At 47.6% G+C, this 11272-nt stretch overlaps 1 protein-coding gene across 1 annotated transcript in view; it reads left to right on the forward strand.

The window, feature by feature from the left end:
• SETD6 (SET domain containing 6, protein lysine methyltransferase) overlaps nucleotides 1-10443 on the forward strand; it is an 84496-nt gene extending 74053 nt beyond the window's left edge. Inside the window, exons 6-9 of the mRNA XM_083165193.1 lie at nucleotides 6521-6647; nucleotides 6738-6918; nucleotides 6998-7140; nucleotides 10037-10443. Coding sequence (XP_083021319.1) covers nucleotides 6521-6647; nucleotides 6738-6918; nucleotides 6998-7140; nucleotides 10037-10348 — 763 coding nt within the window. The 3' untranslated portion in view covers nucleotides 10349-10443. The remainder of the gene's footprint in view (nucleotides 1-6520; nucleotides 6648-6737; nucleotides 6919-6997; nucleotides 7141-10036) is intronic.
• The last annotated feature ends 829 nt before the right edge of the window (nucleotides 10444-11272 follow it).

Genomic DNA, 11272 nt, shown 5'->3' on the forward strand with positions numbered 1-11272 from the left:
TCCACCATTCCCTCAGTCCTCTTTATCTAAAGCACTATTTTTCAGTGTCTCCAGGTCTTCCTTAGCCATCCTCTTTCAGTCCCAATTTTTTGATAGTGTCTTCACTTCTTTTTGAGTCACTTTTTTTTCTCAGTGTCTCTTCCTCTCCCTCACCCTATGTCTCCTTACTCTTCCTGAATCCCTCTTTGTCCCTCAGTGTCCATCTCTCCTTCTAAGCCCTCTCTATCTCTGTCCCTATTTATTTCCTCCGTGTTTCTAGCTTTGTCTTAGCCCCCTCTCTCTAAGCCAATTTATTCCTACAGTGTCTCTACCTTTCCCCCAGCCATCTCTTTCTCTCTCAGAATTGCAGTTTTCCCCTCAGTATCTCCACCTCTCCCTGAGCTCTATGTCTGAGTCCATATTTTTCTTTAGTGTCTCCACCTCTCTTTTATCAGTTTGTTTCAGTCCCTATTTTCCCTGTTTCCACCTCTCCTTCAGCCTCCCCTCGCTTTCTCTCTCAATCCCTGTTTGTCCTTCAGTGTCCATCTCTCTTTCTGTCCCCATTTTTTTTGTGTCTCCACCTTTGTCCATGGCCCGCTCTCTCTAAAGCTAGGATGATGAATCAGCCTTTTGGTCAATCTGCAGACCTTACCAATCGCCCACTTAATGTGTCGTGCCTGCATATGTCCTGCCAGCACAAATGCTCTCCCTGCATATTTATTAATTAAATTTCTTATATAGCGCACACATATTCATCAGCGCTTTACAGAGTTCACATACATTCACATCAGTCCCTTCCCCAGTGGAGTTTACAATCTATGTTTAATGCATACATTGCTCTCCAACGCTATTCCTCATCCCTAACTGCAAATAATACTCTTTTACTATACCTCTTATGCTGCGCACCTTTCTTGCAGATTGCTTTCCTACACTATTCCTCACCTTGTTACCCCTCCCAGCACACACTGCTTTCTTAAGGTGCCCACAGACGCATCAATTATCAAATGCGTTTTGTACTTTTTAAGCACAAATTGCATCTTATGTACAATTATTGGATGGTGTTTATGGGCTTGTGCGATGCGACGCGCGTTCCCGGGAGCCCGATATTGTATGTCTAAAAAAGTACGTGCTGCACGTACTTTTTAGACTACATCTGAAATTTAACAGTACAAACATGGGTTCATCACATCGCATCGCATGCATCCAAGTGCACATCTCATAGCAAGCTGGAAGAAAAATTGTATAGAACCATTGTACAGACAAAAGCGCATAGCACAGCACAATTGTAGCGTCTGTGGGCACCTTAACTCTCAGCCTCACTCTGCAACCCATCCCATCCCACACTGCTCTCCTTTACTACTCCTCACCCTACACCACCTCCCTGCACATACTGCTCTCCTGCTTTACCCCTCACTTTGCAACCCTTCCAGGCACCCACTGCTGTCCAAGATCACCCTTTACCCCCACCCAGCACACATTTGAGCTGCACTATCCCTTCCCCTGCACACCCTGCTCACACACACTGCTCTAGTGCATTATCCTTCACCCTGTACACTCTCCTCCCCTTTACTCTAAACCCCCTGCTTGCACGCACTGCCCTTCTAAACTACCCCTCAACCTGCATCCTCTCCCCTCACACACTGCTCCCCATACACTACACCTCACCCAGCACCCGACCCACACACACGCACTGCTCTACAACAATAATCTGCACCTCCTCCTCCCAACAATTACTCCCCCTCCCACCACACACTGCTCTCATTTACTACTCCTCACCCTACACACCTCCCTGTACATACTGCTCTCTTAATCTACCCCTCACTCTGCAACCCCCTAGCTGCACCCACTGCTCTCCTGGGAGTCCTAGACTACCCTTAACCATCACCCAGTGCAAATTGCTCTTCTACACTACCACCCCACTCTGCATTTCCCTCCCCTCACACCTTGCTTTTCTACACCACTCCTCACCCTGTAACCAATATCCACACAGATACTGCTTTCCTACACTACTTTGCTACACCTCCTCAAAGGCCATCTTGAATTTCACCGGGGGATTTTAAACATGGCACCATAAGCAAGTCGATCACAGCTCATGTTGCCATTTTTAAAATGAGCTATGCATTCTATCCTACACTACCCCATACCCTACACCCCTTCACTGCTCTCTTATACTACCCCTCACCTTGTACCCCCTCCCCTTATACACTGCTCTGCTACACTACCCTTCAACTTGCATACAGTGCTCTCCTACACTACCCCTCAACATGCATCCTCCTTCCGTATATTGCTTTCCTATACTTCCCCTCACCTTGCACCTCCACACTGCTATCCTATGCTACCCCTTACCCTGCACACACTGGTCTCCAACACTACCTCCCACCATCCCCACCACCTTTTCCCGCAAACATGAGGTTTTCTGTTTCATGAGGGGACAGCCCACTCATTGGCTGAGAGTGGAAGGCATAGCTAATTTTAAAAATGGCAACATAAGCTGTGATTGACTTGCTTATGGTGTCATGTTTAAAATCACCCAGTGAAATTCAAGATGGCCATGGGAAGCTAACAGCAGCTCATCATGTCATCATCTTTCCTCCTTGGGCTGGATTAAATTAGCCTGTGCAAGGCAGGGATAGGCTGTCCGACAGTGGAGGAGGAGGTGAGAAGACAACCTGAAGAAAGTAGACAGCGAGGAAGTCCTGGACGGCTGGTTGTTATGCACAACAGCTTAAAGGCCCCCCCCCCCCCCCAAGGTGAAGATGCGGAGGAACTCATGGATGGGCAGTGGCCATGCTTAATAACTGCTACCCTCAAGGTGAAGATAGAGGAAGAGGGTGCCACAAGCCTTGGGGAGGGGGCAGCCCCTTAGGTGAAGATCACATCAGATGCCACCAGCTGTCTATAAGCATATAAGAGCTTATAGACAGCTGCTTCCCAAGTGAAGGTGTATTATAATACATTTTTACAATATTCGTGTCTTTATTTTAATATTGTTTTTACAGGCAAAACTGGTGCCAGCAGGACCTTTATGTCTGGACATGCTTGCACTTGTGGATCTGCAAGTGCCAGCATGCCGGGGCTGGCCTTCATTAACCTGTATGCTGCCTGTAAATGTACCATGAACTCTGCACCCACTGGCACCAGGGGAGTAGGGTAAAGCTCTGGTGGGGTGAACCTATTTCCTTTTTTTGGGCCCTACTCTCCAAGGAAATCTAGCCCTAGGCTTACCAGTTTTGGGGCTGGTTAATGTGATGGTGGAGACCCCACACAGAGTGTCCCCCTGCTATGGTATTACCCCTCTGGCTGGTTCAGCCGGGTGCTGTTTTTTGGAAAACAGGAGCAATCCAACACTGCCTCCTCCTAATTTCCTTAACCAAATCAGGTAGAGAAGTCTGGGGCTCATTTAGGAATGCATGCTGGGCTGGAAGGGCATGTTCATTGAATCTTGATGGGGCATGGTGTTTGAGGGGCTACACCTCAAAAGTGATTGAACCTACTGAGCAGAAATTTGGAATATAATTGTCACCCAGTACTGCATGCCAAATTTCAGGGCAAAACATTTAAAAAGGAGTAATTGGGAGTAATCTAAAATTTCAACTGTAACCAGCTGCTGCCACCTCTCCCCTTCCTGCATAAGCCACCACTGGAATTCTTTCTTCCTCTCAGCACCATGCACACTGGCGGTTCATCCAGCTTCAGTCAAAGGCTGCTGCCGCTTCGCACCCCATCTCCATCAGCCAGTGCTGGATTTCTCAACACCACTCCCAGCACCATGCACACTGGCGGCCTCCCCCTCCCTGCATCCGCTGCAGAGGCAGCAAAGTATTTTGACTAAAGTTATAAGTAGAAACAATTCTGCTTGGTAAATAAAAAATATTTATGCATTTTGCACAGAACAGTTATACGAACATTTTCATTAAACATTTAGAAAATAAAATCTTAATTCTTACAGTGAATTATTTACATTTCTGAATTAAAAAAACAAACAAACAAAAAAACAATGAAATTCCATAGACAAAAAACCTTCCGGTTTCACATGTCCCATTAAGGCTTCTTAAACATGATCTAGCATTTTAGGAAACCTATTGTAACTATTCCACTCAAACTCCAAAAAGCTATGAAATTCCAATCATTAAGGCTGACGCCTTAATGGACGTGTCTCTTGCGCAATACAGATATGGTACGCCATCACAGCCTGTGGGTAAGTGCAGATTCAGCACTCACAGAGTGAGATTGCTGTCACTCACACAATGGTGGTGCTGCTAATTCACAGATTTGTGTGCTCATTGGAATACACACATGCAGTCTATGCAACTGAAGGTCTGAGCAGTAAACAGCCGAGAGGATGGGGTAAAAGAGGTGTTGATTGGGGGAGGAGGCAGTGTGGTGCAGATGGGGAGGAATAGAAATGCGTAGATGGTGGGAAGGCTAAGCAGCACTGATGGGGGACTAACGAAGCAGATGGGTTAAAAACAGTGGCACAGATTGGGGAAGGTAAGACAGAGTGATGCGATTGGGTTGGAAACAGAGGAGCGGTTGGAGGAAAGACAGCACTGATGGGGGAGGGGGTTCGGTGCAAAGGAGATAAAGGGAAAACAGCAGCACAGATGGAGAGGGGAGACAGCAGTACAGATGGAATGAAACTGTGTAATGGATGAGGTGGGCAGAGCAGCATGGATGGAGGGGGTGACAGAGTATCACTAATAGAGGGGAAGCCAGTGGCACAGATAGAAGGAAACAGTGGCATCTGTGTGGAAAGACAGGGCAGCGCAGATGGAAAAAGACACATTGGTGCGGATGAGGGAATACACACAGCAATAGGGATTGGGGAAGACAGAGCAGCCTGAAGGCGTATAGGAGAAGAAAGTGTAGATACATAGTATAGTTTTTGCAATTATGAAAGATGTTTCTGGTAACTGCATGTGAATACTAAATAAAAATGGATATATGTAGTGAGTGTGAAAGATGTTGGACCCTCAGTGGGATATTCTAGCAATAGTTTTTATTCTTGCACCCACCATCTTTGAAAACCCATGCAGTTCCTCTTCCCTGTCTGGGGTGTTGCTGTCTGCTGTAGTGTTTCTAGCACAGGTCTGGTTTGCAGTGCTGATATACAGACACACTGTGCTAGAAGCACTACAGCAGACAGCTACACCCCAGACAGGGAAGAGGAATTGCATGGGTTTTCAAAAATGGTGGGTGCTAGAATGAACACTATAGTAACTCAGAGGTATAGACAGTTTTAGATGATTGCGGGAACTTATTAGGATGAGTGTGCCACATAACTGCTCAGACCTTCAGTTGCATAGACTGCATGTGTGTATTCCAATGAGCACACAAATCTGTGAATTAGCAGCTCCACCATTGTGTGAGTGACAGCAATCTCACTCTGTGAGAGTGCTGAATCTGCACTTACCCACAGGCTGTGATGGCGTACCATATCTGTATTGCGCAAGAGACACGTCCATTAAGGCGTCAGCCTTAATGATTGGAATTTCATAACTTTTTGGAGTTTGAGTAGAATAGTTACAATAGGTTTCCTAAAATGCTAGATCATGTTTAAGAAGCCTTAATGGGACATGTGAAACCGTAAGGTTTTTTGTCTATGGAATATATATATATATATATATATATATCTCTACTCTCTCTATCGCTATCTATCTATATCTCTATATATATATCTCTATCTACTCTCTATATATACAGTTAGTTAAAACCTTGCGTTCTGTATCTATTTCCGTGAGTGCCGCCCACAGCGCAACTATCTATAATTGGTTTATCCAGGAGGGCACCCGGAGCAAGTTATTGAGTTGAAGTATGAGTGCCGATCCCTGGGGAGATCGATCTCTCTCTATTCATCACTATATCTACTCTATTTATCTCTATCCATCTATATATATATATCCATCTCTCTAACTAACTCTCTCTACTCTATCTCTCTATCTATTACTCTATATCTAATCTCTATCCATCTCTCTAGTCTATCTTCTACCTATCTCTAACTCTCTCTCTCTATATATACTCTCTATCTAGCTATCTATATATATCACAGGTCTTCAACCTGTGGCCCTCCAGATGTTGCGGAACTACATATACCAGCATGCCCTGAGGTTTTTTGGTATGCTCTTATTGGAAAAAATGTGGCAATGCATGTTGGAACATGTAGTTTCACAACATCTGGAGGGCCACAGGTTGAAGACCCATGATATATATCTATCTCTCTATATCTATCTATTTCTCTAGCTCTCTCTATCCATCTCTAACTAACTGTCTCTACTCTCTATCCATCTGTCTCTATATCTCTATCCATCTCTCTCTCATATATATATATATATATATCTACTCTATCTCTTTCTCTCTATATATATATCTACTCTCTCCATCTCTCTCTCACATTTGGAAGCTGTTTTGTCTCTGGCTATCCTCCGTTCAGCCGTTGCCAAGGACAGATCGGTAGCGGGTCACACGAGGGTTGACCGTGGCCAAATACAGGTCATTCTGTCTGGAGACACCATAATAAAGCCAATTCTTGTTCTCGCTGCAGCTTTCAGGAGCCTTTGAATGATGAAGACGAGGATTCTGGGAAGGATGTTCTGCCACCAATGATGGTACCAGTGGCTGATCTGCTGAATCACGTGGCTCAGCACAATACACATTTAGAGTTCACACCTGTGAGTTTATGGTGAAAGCTGTTAGGTAAGTTTGTAGAGTTTCTGAGGAGCATATAATGAGGCCGTGTCTAATGTTTGTGGTTACCCCAGGAATGCCTGCGAATGATCACCACACAGCCTGTGGCGGCTGGAGGGGAGTTGTTCAACACCTACGGACAGATGGGAAACTGGCAGCTCCTACATATGTACGGCTTCTCCGAGCCCCATCCACAGAATACCAACGAGACAGCAGACATCCAGATGGTGACCCTGCGAGAGGCTGCCCTGAAGGGTGAGTGGCCACCCGCTTTGCGGAGTACTCGCTCATGCTGTCCATGCTCGAGGGTGACTGATGTGTATCGCATTCTCAGGTGCAGCATCGGAGGAGGAGAGGGGGCAGGTGCAGGAGCGATGGGACTTCCTCTGTCACACGGAGATGGTCGGGGAGGAAGGGGCCTTTGTCTTTGGCTGTGATGAGGTGTTGACGGAAGAAGAGCTAAGGACATCTTTGAAGGTGAGTGATGTTGTTGGTTCCTCCTATAATGTACAACATCCGGCTGAACTCTGCTCACAATACAGGGATCTGGGGTGACATTCTATGGGATGCAATTTCCGTTTTTTGGCGTTTAGACCACAAAATGGCGATATCGCATTTTTCCATTAAATCGTTAATTTAATGGGATGCGCTAAGGGACTGAAATCGCATATTATGTGCGTTAAGGTATGCTGAGTAAAAATGCGAGATTAATTCGCATTTTTATCACATCCAGATGTTTTCGTATAGAAAAGTATACGTCGCTTATTTAATGCAATGCGCATTTGCACATCGCATTTTTTAGGTGCCTAATTATCGCACTTATTTCAGACCAGGGTCTGTTAGGCGAATTAGCCAGAACCCTGCACAGATCGCAATGTTCTGTGCAGGGTTCTGCTGTAAAAAATAAAAGAAAGGGTTAAAAAAAAAAAAAAAAAAACGAGCGCGGGGTCCCCCGCCCGAGTATAACCAGCCCCGGGCTCACTGAGCCGGTGCTGGTGACATAAAATCAGGGTCCCCGACAAATAGGGGTCCCCTTGATTTCATGAAACCAGCACCAGGCTCAAGGTCCGGCGCTGGTTCCCAAAATACGGGGGACAAAGTGACTAGGGGTCCCCCGTATTTTAAGAACCAGCACCGGACACAACCAGCCAGCAGGGTAATGCCACAGCCGGGGGAAACTTATTATATAAGCTCCCGCGGCCAAAGCATTAACCCCCTGGCTGGTCAGCATGGGCAGGGGTCCTGGGGAAGTGGGGCCCCCTCAAATGAAGGGGTCCCCCCCCTCCAGGACTTACCAGCCCATGCTGATAGTCCGGGGCTGTCCCCGATGCCCCTGGGCAGTGGGCATCGGGCTGATGGCTTGTGTAAAAAAAAGAATTAAAACTATTATTTTATACTGGCGAACTATGAGTCCCAGCAAGCCTACCCCGCATGCTGGGACTTGGAGAACCACAAGTCCCAGCATGCGGGGCATTAAAGGGCCCGCTGGCACTTGTAGTTCAGCAGTACAAAAAATAGTTAACAAAATCACACTGACACACTGTAAAATAAAAGTTTAATACATACAAAACACACACACACACTGATACTTACTTACCTACCTTGAGCCCGTAGGTCGGTCCCTGGATCCTGGGTCCGTCCTCCGGGGCTCCAGGGCAGAAGAGTCCGGTTCCGGGGCCTTGGTCCTGGTTCCGGGGCTGCAGAATCCGGGGTCTGAGATAGTCCCCAGGGGTACCTAAGGAAGCAAATCCAACTCACCTGGTCCCCGGCGACGACCTCGGAATCCTCTCCGGTGACAGCGCTGCTCCCATCTGGTACCCGGCTCGCAGGACTTTGACAGGCGCAGAGATGTTTCCTCCTCGGCGTCTCTGCACAGAATGATTTCTTGGCCAATCAGGAGCCGACTTTCTCGGCTCCTGATTGGCCAAGAAATCATTCTGTGCAGAGACGCCGAGGAGGAAACATCTCTGCGCCTGTCAAAGTCCTGCGAGCCGGGTACCAGATGGGAGCAGCGCTGTCACCGGAGAGGATTCCGAGGTCGTCGCCGGGGACCAGGTGAGTTGGATTTGCTTCCTTAGGTACCCCTGGGGACTACCTCGGATCCCGGACCCCGGATTCTGCAGCCCAGGAGTCCCGGAACCAGGACCAAGGCCCGGAACCGGACTCTTCTGCCCTGGAGCCCCGGAGGACGGACCCAGGATCCAGGGACTGACCTACGGGCTCAAGGTAGGTAAGTATCAGTGTGTGTGTGTTTTGTATGTATTAAACTCTTATTTTACAGTGTGTCAGTGTGATTTTGTTAACTATTTTTTGTACTGCTAACCTACAAGTGCCAGCGGGCCCTTTAATGCCCCGCATGCTGGGACTTGTGGTTCTCCAAGTCCCAGCATGCGGGGTAGGCTTGCTGGGACTCATAGTTCGCCAGTATAAAACAATAGTTTTAATTCTTTTTTTTACACAAGCCATCAGCCCGATGCCCACCGCCCAGGGGCATTGGGGACAGCCCCGGACTATCAGCATGGGCTGGTAAGTCCTGGAGGGGTGGGACCCCTTCATTGGGGGGGTCCCCACTTCCCCAGGACCCCTGCTGACCAGCCAGGGGGTTAATGCTTTGGCCGCGGGAGCTTATATAATAAGTTTCCCCCGGCTGTGGCATTACCCTGCTGGCAGGTTGTGCCCGGTGCTGGTTCTTAAAATACGGGGGACCCCTAGTCATTTTGTCCCCCGTATTTTGGGAACCAGCGCCAGACCTTGAGCCTGGTGCTGGTTTCATGAAATCAAGGGGATCCCTATTTGTCGGGGACCCTGATTTTATGTCACCAGCACCGGCTCAGTGAGCCCGGGGCTGGTTATGCTCGGGCGGGGGACCCCGCGCTCGTTTTTTTTTTTTTACACTTTGCGCTGTCCTGCAAATGTGCGATTTTCAGACATGAAAATCGCACATTTTCAGGACTAAATACAGCGCCCCTCTTCGCACTTTTCAGCCTCCAATGCGCATCACATTAAATATGCGCATTTTGACTGAAAAGTGCGATTTGCGGCGATGTGGTGCGCGAATAAAACATGCGCATTTAGCGCAAAGCATAGAATGTCACCCCTGGAGTCTATGATGCCAAGGAGCTGGATGCTGCTCCTACTGCCAGATAGTCCACCATACCCCTAGGCCAGTAGCCCTCCACAGGCTAAGATCACTGCTCTGAGTCCAGGCCAGCTCTGGAACTAGATACCCCCTATGCTGCTGCTACTCCAGGCATGGACGTTCTGCACTTTGCTGTTGTACCTTTTTCTCTTGGTTATATTTAGTACTCTTTAAAAGAGTGGGGTCTGAGACCACTAATACACAGTGCTGCAATCTCTCCATCCCTCTCTCCAGCTCCTGTGCATGACCCCAGACCAGTTTGCAGAGTACAAGGAAAATGACGGCTGGGAGGAAGATGATGAAGAGGAGGAACAGACAATGACGAATCAGGAGATATTACAGTTTCCCCTATCTTGGCGTAGACTTCTTCATGCCACTGCAATGATCACACTCGGCACATATGTCACGGATCTTAATAGTGATCAGGTTCTTATAGATGATGCTGCAGCATACGCCAAGCTGAGCACCAGGGAGCAGTATTCCCTCCAGGTGCGATATGGACAGAAACGGATCTTACATCAACTGCTAGAACTCACACGTGGCTGACTGAGGGCTCACCATACAATGACTGACTTACTGTGTTACCTGCTGTTCCTGATTTAGAGATGTATCTTATAAAATCCTATTGTGTTTCTACATGAGCCCTGTAAAGCAGTCACTCTCTCCTGGGGATAATTACTGCGCCAATCACTAGTATCCTGGCTCAGGGCACCTAGACCAGTGGTAGCCAACTCCAGTCCCCGAGAACTACCAACAGTTCACATTTTCCAGGCAACCTAGCTGCTGCAAAGGTGTAAACATTACTCACTAACACATTGTAAAAGATCCACAGGTGAAGCTAATTACTTCATATGTGATTCTGTAAGGAATCTGGAAAACATTAACGGTTGGTAGCTCTCGAGGACTAGAGTTGGCTATCCCAGACCAAGACTATAGGCAGCGCTATCAGTAACAGGATGTGGGTAGATGGTGTTTGCACAGCGCTCGGAAGGGGCTGAACCCTTAGCAGCTCACACCTGTAGGGGGGAGTCCTGTGCCCCCTTTAGTTGGATTAGGTAAAGTTTTCGGGTGGTACTAGCACTCTGGGGTTGCTGTAAAGGATAGGTGGTGTTTGTAGTCACTGATGGTGTGATCTTGAGCAGTGGGCAAAAACTGTAGGCTGGGTGTTGTGAGAAGCGGTGAGGTGGCCGGTATATTCTGTTGATCTTTAGTAACCTGTCCCACGAAGAGAGATGTTTAAATCAGGGGGACTTGTGGCTGGGAGTTCTGAAAATGTGAGTCACTTGCTTCTGGGCCTGTGGTGTTGATACCTCAGATGTAAGGGATGTCAGAATAAATCAATTTGTAATGCTGTAGTGACTTACCCTTAAGTTCTGTTTGCTCAGCATGCACTCCTTGCCTGGATGGCTCCCTATGTAGCAGTCAGGTGGCAGGAGGGGCGAATGAATAAAGATGGCTATGGACTAATGC

Source organism: Crinia signifera, chromosome 11, assembly GCF_055691185.1.
Source record: "Crinia signifera chromosome 11, ASM5569118v1, whole genome shotgun sequence".
Taxonomy (NCBI): Eukaryota; Metazoa; Chordata; class Amphibia; order Anura; family Myobatrachidae; genus Crinia; species Crinia signifera.